This window comes from Ahaetulla prasina, chromosome 1 (assembly GCF_028640845.1).
Source record: "Ahaetulla prasina isolate Xishuangbanna chromosome 1, ASM2864084v1, whole genome shotgun sequence".
NCBI lineage: Eukaryota > Metazoa > Chordata > Lepidosauria > Squamata > Colubridae > Ahaetulla > Ahaetulla prasina.
This window is the reverse complement of record NC_080539.1, coordinates 238,207,919-238,219,233: the sequence shown is the minus strand read 5'-3', so window position 1 is coordinate 238,219,233 and position 11,315 is coordinate 238,207,919. Positions and strand designations below refer to the sequence as shown.

Sequence of the window (11,315 nt, the reverse complement as noted above, 5' to 3'; positions counted from 1 at the left end):
CTCCCGGGTCATTGTCAGCTGTGGATTCAAAGTGGTATTGGTCATTTTTCTATCTCTGTTGGTCGGTTTGGTCAGTTATTCGTTTCCTTAACTGATCTATGTGGCGCCACATTCGGTTGTCTGGTAGCTCTACCACATACGATTTTGGCCCTGTTACTTTTGTTACTTGTCCTGAGCCAACTAGGGCCGTCCCCATAGTTTCGGGCCCACACCCGTCGCCTATGCTCATTTCCTTGTTTTTCTATCTCCCCCTTGTAACCCTCGGGTGTGTAATGGGGGTTCAAACGGTCAAGTGGGCACCGGAGTTTCCGTCCCATTAGCAATTCGGCTGGGCTTTTCCCAGTGGCTGTGCTTGGGGTTCTATGCTGGACGGCTAGGAAAAAGTCTATTTTTGTTTGCCAGTCACCTGGCTTGAGCCTGGACAATGCCTCCTTAGCGCTCCGGACGGAACGCTCTGCAAGGCCATTCGACGCAGGGTGGAAAGGTGCAGAGAGGGCATGTCGGATGCCTTCCTCTGCCAGGTACTCTTCAAACTGGGCTGCCGTGAATTGGGGCCCATTGTCGGACACCAGAGTGTCCGGCAACCCGTGAGTTGCGAATAGGTGGCGCAGGGTTGCGATTACTGTTTCGGCTGTGGTGGACTTCATAAGTATGATCTCTAACCATTTGGAAAATGCGTCCACCACCACTAGGAACGTTTGGCCGTGAAAGGGGCCAGCAAAGTCAATGTGGATTCTTGACCAAGGCCCTTGTGGCTTTTCCCATTCTCTGACTGGGGCTGTTGGAGGTAGCGGTCTGGACTCTTGGCAAGCTTGGCATTTCCCTACCCTCTCAGCAATCTCTGCGTCCATGAGTGGCCACCATACATAGCTCCTAGCTAACCCCTTCATCCTCACGATGCCTGGGTGACCCTCGTGGAGGAGGTCCAATACCTTGCCCCTTAACTTAACAGGAATTATTACACGATCACCCCATAACAGGCACCCCCCTTGAGCCGAGAGCTCATCACGTTTCTTAACAAATTCTTTGAACTGCTCGGCGCGTAGCGGGCCACCCTCTGTACCCAACCGAGTACAGTCCTTAACACAATGTCCCGGTATGATGCCGAGCCACTTCCTTTGATGTGACTGGGCCAGAGTCCAACGAGTCAATAAGGAGGATGGGTGTCCCGAGTGGGATCTTGATCGCCCCGGCAGTGGGCATCGGCTCAAAGCGCCTGCATGCCCCACTTCTTTTCCCGGTCGATGCTGCAGCTTGTATGAGTAAGCGGCTAAAATATAGTCCATCGAGTCAAACGTGGCGAAGTGCCACAGGTGTTGGCGATCGCCAGCCAGTAGTCCCAATAACGGTCTGTGGTCAGTCACAATTTCAAAATTCCGCCCAAAGACATACTCATGGAATTTTTTGACCCCTGATACAACGGCTAATGCTTCTTTGTCTAATTGGCTGTAGTTCCTCTCTGGGATGACATCGTTCTAGAGTAGAACGCTATAGGGGCTTCTGTGCCGTTTGAAGTCTATGGCTGAGTACAGCCCCCACCCCATAAGGTGACGCATCGCAAACCAGCACTAGGGGTAGTGAGTCGTGATATTGGATGAGCAGGCTATCACTTGAGAGCAGGTTCTTGACTGCTTCAAAAGCCCTATTTTCTGACTTTCCCCAAGACCAAACAGTATTTTTCCCTAAGAGCCTATGCAGCGGTTCCGCAACGGTTGCTTTGTTCTTTAAAAAGACCGCGTAAAAATTAACCAATCCCAGGAATGCCTGCAGCTCTGCTTTGTTTTTGGGCGCTGGAGCCTTCCTAATTGCCTTAACCTTGCTCTCAGTAGGGTGAATTCCTTTCTTGTCTATCCGGTAGCCCAAAAAATCGACCGATTCGACCCCTATCTGACATTTATTTGTCTTGACCTTTAATCCGGCTGTCCGGAAAATGCTCAAGACCTTTCTTAAACGCTCCCCCAATTCCTCCATGTTTTCCCCTGAAATTAGGACATCATCGAAGTAGGGAACTACCCCTGGGAGCCCTTGCAGTAGTCGTTCCATCAGGTTTTGGAACAGCCCTGGTGCCACGCTAACCCCAAATTGCAATCGGGTGCACTTGAATGCCCCCCTGTGCGTCACAATCGTTTGGGCTTCGGCTGTGCGGGCGTCTACTGGCAGTTGTTGGTAGGCTTGGGCCAAGTCTAACTTTGCAAAGACTTGCCCTTGCCCCAAAGAGTGCAATAGGTGTTGCACTACGGGAACCGGGTACGCGCTTTTCTGTAAGGCCTTGTTAAGCGTCGCCTTGTAGTCAGCGCAAATTCTAATTGACCCGTCCGGTTTAATGGGGGTGACGATTGGCGTCTCCCACTTTGCGTGATCGACTGGCACCAAAATCCCCTGATTTATGAGCTTGTCCAGCTCCTTATCGATTTTTGGTTTTAGGGCAAAAGGGACTCTCCTCGCCTTAAGCCTAATGGGGGCTACCTGGGGGTCTAAGTTGAAGGAAATAGGGGTCCCCTTGTACTTGCCCAGGCAGTCCTTGAAGACATCTTCGAACTCGTTAAAGAGAATGTCTTTCAAATTGCAGTCACTTCTGTAGATGCCAGTCACTCCCATGCCCAGGGCACGAAACCAGTCTAGCCCCAACAGACTGGGCAGAGTTCCTTCGACGATCGTGATGGGCAGGGTCTTTTTGTGAGGGCCGTACTCGACTCGGACGGAGGTGGTCCCTCGAACAGGGATGCGATTCCCCTGGTAGTCGTGTACTCGTGGCGCTGTGCTTGCAGATGGCGCCGCGACGGACGGCAACTTTGCCAGGGTGTCCCAGGACATGATGGTGATCGCTGATCCGTGTCTACTCCAAGCCTGCACCGTACTCCCTCGATCTTGGGCTTTGTGAAAATTTTCTTTTGCACTTTGGGTGAGGCGCGGCCTATAATGACAGTCGTTTGGTTAGACTTCGCGCCTTTCTTGTTTGAACCAATCGCGGGCCGCCTTTCCGGTTCCAGCTTTGATTGGCCGATTTGAATTTTCGGCGGGAAGGTTGGGCGCTCTGCAAACCTGAGCTAAGTGTCCTTTCTTCCCACACGCCGGCATGTTACATCTTTAAACCTGCAGCGTTGGCGCTGATGCTGCCCTCCGCAGCTTCCGCATGCCACGGTCCTCAGTGTCGCGTTCTCGGTCCGGCAGACCCTTCCTCATCCTCGCCTCACCTTCGGATTCGGACTGAATCTCCTCCTGGTGTACTGGCGTTGGCTCTTGCGCCGCCTTGGATTGAAGAGGCTTTTGCAGGGTCTCTGCTGCTTTAGTAGACATTTCGTGTGCTCTGGCTTCGCCCAGAGCGGTGGCTAGAGTCAGGTTGCTCCTGGCTAGCAGTCGCCGTCGCCGAGGCGGATGTCCTTGACCCCTCGGATGAGTTGCTCGAGTAGCACCTCGTGCCTAAGTCTCGGTATCCGCAGTCCTTGGGCGCTCTTCTTAAAGCGGCCATGTAGTCTCCGATGGACTCGCCTCCATCTGTCTACGTTCTCCAATTCAAACCGCTGCACGTATTTGGGCGGCGTCGGTGCGAAATGGTTCTTCAGCAAAGTTTGCAGAGTCGGCCACGATACCGATTGTATCGGCGTTGGCTCTGCCAGGCTTCCGCAATCTCGATTACCTCCGGCCCGCAATGGCTTGGAAGTAAGCCCGCTTTGCGGTTATCAGGGATCCCCTGTTGGCTTGGCTAGAAAGCTTTTAAACGGGTCATATATGTTCCCATTTCTCCTTGCCGGGTTGTATGCGGTGCGGGGGCGTGTTTGCCATTTCCGCTTCTGCCCTGAGTTTGCTGGGTTCGGAACTAGCGTGCTTCAGCTCGGTTCTGGTTCCCCTTAGCCTCGAGATCCCACCTTCGTCGCCAATGTTACGTTCGGGAAGTAACGAGGCTGGAGACCAGGGTAGTGACAACAGCTCTTTAATATAGGGTGAACCCAGCAACAGGCTGGGGGAAAAACCTCTCCTTTTATACAGTTCTGCTGGAGGCTTCGTCCAATCAGCAACGTGCTGATTTCCCGCTCAAATATTTAAAGGCACAACTGTTAATACATAACAATAACCATTTGAGAATATCTAGCCCTGCACTGATATATATACTGTATATTCATGCCTAGGCATAAATTTTTTGTAATTTCCTAAGTATCACCGGAAATCTTCACCTTTTTTCATTCTTATCCTAAAATTCAGTTAAAAACAATAACTAATGAAGAAGATAACACCAAAAGCAAAACAGAGTACAACAACCAGACTGTCAGACCTGGAAGCCATATTTCTACCTTTGCGCCTTCAGGCTTCAGGCCTGCCACAAATTCTACTGTGGAAAATTGGAGCGGGGATTGCATAGAGAGGAGAAGGTACTAGTCACAGTAAAATTATTTATAGAAAGTCAAGGCCATGGGGCCCTGCAGCTGTCTGGAGAAGAATGAGGAAGTATCGTCTGTTCTGGACAGTAATTGATTGAATGTGTGGTGGACATGTGGGAGAGGGGCAAGGTCTTGAACTTTCTTTTGGGTGTGGAAAACCTGGAAGCTCTCAGATTCGGGTTTTCACAGATGTGCCAATATGATATCTCTAATAATAAAGTTTAGCTTTGAGGAAATTCAAGCCTCAGAATTTGATTTCATTGGGGGTGTTACTTGGAACCCTGACACAGACAATATCCTGCATACTATCGGTGCCAGGGATAAGAAGAAATGTTGGAAACTCTATCCACAGTATGAAATTTGACACCATCAGAGTAAGGAACCAAAGTGTGAGATATTAATTTGAAAAACCTTGCTGAAAGTTTTAAGATGGATTATAATCAAAGGGGAAGGCAGTCTAATGAAATGGTTTAGGAGAAAAGTATAAATTCCTGTCTTGGACTACAGTGCAGAGTTCTGCATTTGCTAAATGCTGAAAAATAATATTTGTTGCCAGTGTGTTGTAAATAGGAGGTAATATTAATAACAACAATGTAATATGTATAAATTATTATATATATATATTTTATTTTAATACTGTGTGTGCTGCTTGGATGTGCAAAGCATGAGAGGCAGTAAGTTTTGAATAAAGATAATAAAAGCAATAAATATAAATAAAGATAATTCTAAGCTATTCTTTTCTACAAAGGAAATTGAAATATCAACTCTTAGGTTCCTTATCTGAAAATAATACCCACTAAACAGAGTCAAATTTATTTTTCTATAGACTTATATGCAGGGGTGAGCTGCTAGGATCCACAGGGGTTCGGGAGATCCTCTAGCTAAGATTCTGTGCAGTTTGGAGAACCCCCAAATTCCACTCCTGGCTGGCCCCACCCACCCCACCCTGCGCCTCCCAGGAGTCCCCATGCAGCCCATTTTGGATGCAAATAAGTACAGAGCACGTGCAGAGGCTCGGGGAGAGTAAAAAATGGGCCTACCAGAAGTTCAGGAAGGCCTCAGAGGCTGGGGAGACCATTTTTGCCCTCCCGGAGGCTCAAGGAAAGCCTCCAGAGGCCGGGGAGGGCAAAACACACCCACCCAGCATGGTGCAGGAGGCTGACTAGGCCACACCCAGCATGGCCACACCCACCCAGCAACCGGGCAGAGAACCCCTTGCTAAAATTTTTGAAGGTGACCCCTGCTTATAAGGAATTTCATGTTAATTCTCTGAAGTGTCTCATTACTTGGAATTCTATATTATTGAAATATAGTAACATTCCAATAAAGTTGACTCTTTCAATTGTTCTACTGATGATGATGATTTACATGTCGGGTCTACTTCTTAAACTTGAAACTAGCTGACTTTCATAGATAAGATTTTTAGAACGTTCTGGGAAGACTTCATGTAATATATGCATGATAATGTTCCTGATATAGTGTTCTTTCTTTCTCCCTCAGAAATAACGAGGCCTTTTTAAAAAAATGGCCTTGTGTCAGGTTATCAGCTTAATAAAGCAAAATCTCAAATATTAACATGGGATTTGCTAGAGAAAGAAAGGCAACATCTGTAAATAGCAATGGAGTTTAATATTTTGTATAGGTTGAATATTTAGAAATTTACTTGACAAAATTAAAGATTCATTTAAAATGATTAATTGAGCTGGAAAAATGCAATAGCAGATATTTCTAGCTGGAAAACAAATCTAAAACTGTTTATTGCTAGGAAGAGCTGAAACAGTTATATCAAGTCTTAGTAAAATATATTTTTTCAAGTTATCCAATATATATTGATTGGTGTAAACAAGAAACAAACTCCATGTGGTGTACTGGAAGACTTAAGTATTAAATTAAATATCTTTCAAGATTCAAAAAGAATGAATTGGGTTAGTTTCTTTGAAATGTATTCCTATGCTAGTTGCTTAATATGTGTTTCAGAATTGATTGTACCTTCCTATGACAGATTCTTTTACAGAATGGGCAAGATCTCACAAATATCTTCGATTGGATATAGATAGAAATAAACAGTATATAAAAGACCAAGGTCTAAATTCCCCCACATGTTTATTCATGTAAAGACAAAGGATGATCAGGATGATTTTTTGCTTTGAAAGGCAGCACATAAATACCGTTTTTCCCTGAAAATAAGACCATGTCTTATATTTTTTAAAACCCCAAAATAAGTGCTTGCAGGGGTGAAATGTTCCCGGTTCGCACCAGCTCTCCCGATTAGGTAGTGATGGCAGCTGCTGGTTCGGAGGACTGGTAGCAAAAATCCCTGGCTCCACCCCCCCTGCCTCTGCTGAGGCGCACCATCAGCAGAGGTTTGTTTTTTTTTACTTTTAAAAGTTTTTCTTCAGCTGAAACATGCCTTGAAAAGTAAAAAAAAACACCCTCTGATGATCGCGGGGCTGAGCAGAGATCATCAGAACATTTTAAAAGGTTTTTTTTAAAAAAAACCCTTCAGCCGAAGGGGGAAAAGAAAAAAGAAAAAAACCGGAGGTTTTAAAAGCCTCCTCTCACGATCCCAGAGGAGTTTCCTGATTTTCACAGGCTTTTAAACTCACTTTTTTTTTTTTATTCAAAAAGTTTTACAAAATTTTTCCCCCCCTTTCCCCCCTCCCCCCCCTCCCTTCGCAACCCCCCTCCCCCCCCGACTTCCCGGAACGAGCACAAGGTATAGTTAAAAGTAAAACAAACATATGCTAAAAAAATTTCGTCCCAACTTAATTATACCCCTACAATCATCAATTCCTAACTTCCCCAAAAGCAATCAAAATAATACATCATAATCATTCAAAACAGTCTGATAACTCTTAGTCTGATATCTACGTTGAATATAGTCAATCCATTTTTTCCATTCCTTTAAGTATCTTTCTTGCGTATTGTCTTTCAAAAAGGCTGATATCTTCGCCATCTCAGCCAAATTGGCAACTTTCAATATCCATTCTTCTATTGTTGGTACTTCTTTTTTCTTCCAATATTGTCCTATTAGTAATCTTGCTGCAGCTATTAGATTTAAAATCAATTTAGTCTCAATTACTGTACAATCCGTAATAATTCCCAACAAGAAAAATTGCGGCAGGAACTTTATCTTCTTTTTCAAAACATTTTGTAAAATCCACCAAATTTTTATCCAAAAGGCCTTTATGTCCTTACAAGTCCACCAAATGTGAAAATATGTAGCGTCATCACAATTACATCTCCAACATTTTGCTTGCATATCTGGATACATACACAATAATTTTTTAGGATCTAGATGCCATCTATAAAACATTTTATAAAAATTTTCCCTCAGATTCTGTGCCTGCGTGAATTTAACATTTCTAACCCAAATTTTTTCCCAAGTTTCCAATAATATTGGCTCCTGAAAATTTTGTGCCCACTTTATCATACAGTCCTTTACCAAGTCCCTTTCAGAATCTATTTAAACTCACTTTTTAACAGCCCCCACTTACAAGAGCCCCCACCCAAGCCCAGCCAATTCTCCCTCCTCACTTACCTATAATTACTGCTCCTTTCCGGCTGCAACTGCATGCTTTCTTCAGCTACTGAAGAAAAAAAAAGCTTGCTTTGACTTCCTGCTTTGCTGGCTGAGGAACTGTGGGATTTGAAGTCCACCATAAAATAAAATAAAATAATAAAATAAAATATTTGTGCAGCTTTCTGAGATTTGGGTGTTTCTGTAATGTTTCACTCTAACTACACAAACACACAAAATCTCAGAAAGCTGTATATGGCATTTTGTGTGTGTGTGTGTGTGTGTGTGTGTGTGAGAGAGAGAGAGTTGTGTGTGTGTAAAGTGTGAAAGTTGGTTTTTGAGCTTTTTGTGGCTGTGTGAAGTGTGAAGTGTGAAGTGCAGCTACTTTTACATTGTGTGTGAGTCAGTTGTGTTGTGTTGTGTTATGTGTGTGTAAAGTGTGAAAGTTGGTTTTTTATACCTCTTATTGTTTTTTATACTTTGTTTATTATTTTTATTATTTATTGTTATTGGCCATGCCCACTCAGTCATCTGACCACCAAGCCACGCCCACCAATTAAGCCATGCCCACAGAACCGGTAGGGAAAATTTTTAGATTTCACCCCTGAGTGCTTAGCCTTATTTTCGGGGATGTTTTATTATGTTGGGGCGCATGGAGCAAGACGGGGCTCCTCTTGCCGTCTTACCTGATTTAGCTCTGTCTCCCTAACTGTAACTAGAGGAAATGGCAGGGACTGACTGCACATGCGTTTAAATATTTTCAGGGAGGGCTTATTTTTGCGGGGGAGCTTATTTTAGCACATGTGCTCAAAAGCCCAATTGGGCTTATTATCAGGGGATGTCTTATTTTAGGGAAAACAGGGTACCTAAATAGGTAAATAGGGTTCGATTTCATTGATAAGTCTATTTTGCTCACCTATCTCTTTCAGAAGATGGGAATCAAATCATCAACCCAAGAACAGAAGTCACAAAACTGCCAATGGTCAGGCTACCATTCATTGCAAAACATTTGCCAAGAATTCACACAGAAGAGGCCATGCACCAGCTCAACCAGGTTCATTCCTTTGCTTCAGCACTAGATTATACAAGTGATTGTTTAACTTTAGTACATAATTGCTTTTTGCAATGTTCTAAGGAAGGCCATGCCTGTCCAATTGTTCATTGAAAATAATGGCTTTCCTCTTGTCCCCTCAACATTACCTTAATCTTGTTCTTTAAAGAAACAAGGTAAGGTGTTATTAGCTATACAGATATTTATTATTGAGGACTAACTCATGGTGTGTGAAATCTGTTCTTCCATTGCCTTGGAAAGAACTCTGCAGAGCATTGAAGCACACACAACTGAGGCTGGAGAATGGTTGGCAATAGAAAGGGCAGCAAATTTCATGCTGTTGTGGTTTTCTGTCTAGTTGAGAAAAGGTAGCGACTTCTTCACCTCAACAGGGAGGAAAGGACCATGAACAGAAGAGATTTTTTGCATCTGCAAGAGTGACTACAAATCTAACCATGGTGGCCACTGTTAAATACAATATTGGCAATTGTCCACTTTCCCTCAAACAAAACTACAGGTTTTTGTAAATGATACAAATCAGTACAATGTTATAAATATTTACTCTCAAACTTTTTCTTTTGAAGCAAACTCTCTCTTTCTAAAGCATACCTGATATTTTCTTTGCCACTTTCCCCCCCTTCAAAGCTGGACTCTGGAAACCAGTTAGATTTTACTCACTTATGTAATAACTTGCCTTTCAAATCTGTAAAACGTGTTCTGTGCCTACCAAGCTGTCAACTTATTCCAGATACAATTCCAAAACTATGAATCATTCATATAAAATCTATGCAGAGGTCCAGCAAACATTATGCTTCACATAAACATCTCTTCAATTTAACCCTATTTTTCCCCCTCAGTAGAAAGAAGCCCAATCAAATTAACTTCCTTAAACATTTTGCTTCATATTGGTCATTTGAGGATAAAAATCACTTTTCTTGATTTTAATTCTCTCCTTTTCAGTATATCATGCCTAAACAAATTTGTCTACAACAAGAGTTTCCCCCCTCTGTGTGTTATATATAACAGTGATAAAAGAGACAGTAACTTAGTGAAAATAACTCCAACTATCTATTGATATGCTAGGTAGATAGTATAAAATTGCAGTGAAATCCTGTAATGTAATCCAGTGAAAGTGAGTGTTTCATATAACATATAATTAAAAATCTTGTTCTTACTATTTTAAACCTAATGAAAATCTGCCTAATATAATATAGTTAACATGATACTAATAGAATGCTTGTTGATTGTTCAGGCTAGACAAATTTATTATTGATATGGACATTTTATTAAACTATACAAATTGTGGAAATGAAAAAAAAAGAATAAGTTTTTAAAAACAGAAGAGAGATTTAAAGCATTTCTACAAATAATATTTCAATGGATCATAAAGGTGAATCATATAAAGAAATTAATTTCATTTATTAATTTAAAGCAGTTTTATGCTATACAACAATCTGAATAATTGAATAATAATTCCCTACTTGTTAATATTTTGGAAGCTTTTAAACGCAAAGCTGTTCTGAAGACCCTGCTCCCAATTTTATGAAGCCATTTTTATTTTCCTTTTTTTCTTTGCTTTTGCTTGTAGTTTTCTGCTTTATAACTTTATAAAACAAACCGGCATTGTTTATAAGTGTATTATTGTGAAGGTTTTATTGGGTTTCATATTTTATGTACACTGCCAAGTCTCTGGATTGCAGTGGGATAAAATGTAGAGAATAAATAAATAAATTTCAATAAAAATAAACAAAAGCCACCTATACATACAATAATAATTGCTCTCCTAATCTCTCCTTGTTAATAACTTCTTAAAATCATTGTTTTGCCAATCAGTATGGACCATATGTGGCCCACTTGTTATAAATGGTCATCTCCTCTGTTAACTGGTATCAGGATATCTAATATATGACAAGAAGTACATTTTTCATCTTCTCTAACTCCTAAAAAACCCTAAAAAATTGGTGCACTCACCTGTTGTACCTTTGAAATGCTTTCCAGGTGGGATGGAGTCAAGAAAGGGGCAGATTACTCCTTTCACGGAGATGCTCACCTTGAATGAACACTGCCAAATAGTGAAAGGTGAAGACTTTTCTTTATTTCTGCTTTCAAGAGATAACAATGGTAATTCATGCTGCTATTATAAAAGAATGCTACACGTAGTCCTCAACATACAACCACTCATTTAGTGACTATTTAAAATTACAAGGGCACTGAAAACGTGACTTATCACCGTTTTTCATACTTACAACCGTTGCATCATCCCTGTGGACACACGATCAAAATTTGAACAATTGCAGTATCCCAGGGTCATGTGATCAACTTCAATGACTTTCTGACAAGCAAAGTCAAAGGGGAAGCCAGATTTTCA

At 42.4% G+C, this 11,315-nt stretch overlaps 1 protein-coding gene across 1 annotated transcript; it reads right to left on the bottom strand.

Annotated features, from left to right (window-relative positions):
• Window positions 1-266: 266 nt before the first annotated feature.
• Window positions 267-11,077, bottom strand: LOC131203630 (uncharacterized protein K02A2.6-like; the record flags this gene model as incomplete). Its single annotated transcript, XM_058194077.1, has 2 exons — window positions 10,998-11,077; window positions 267-1,026 (listed from the first exon to the last, which is right to left on the bottom strand). Coding segments are annotated over exons 1-2 (840 nt in total), but the record flags the coding sequence as incomplete, so codon positions are not given.
• Window positions 11,078-11,315: the final 238 nt, after the last annotated feature.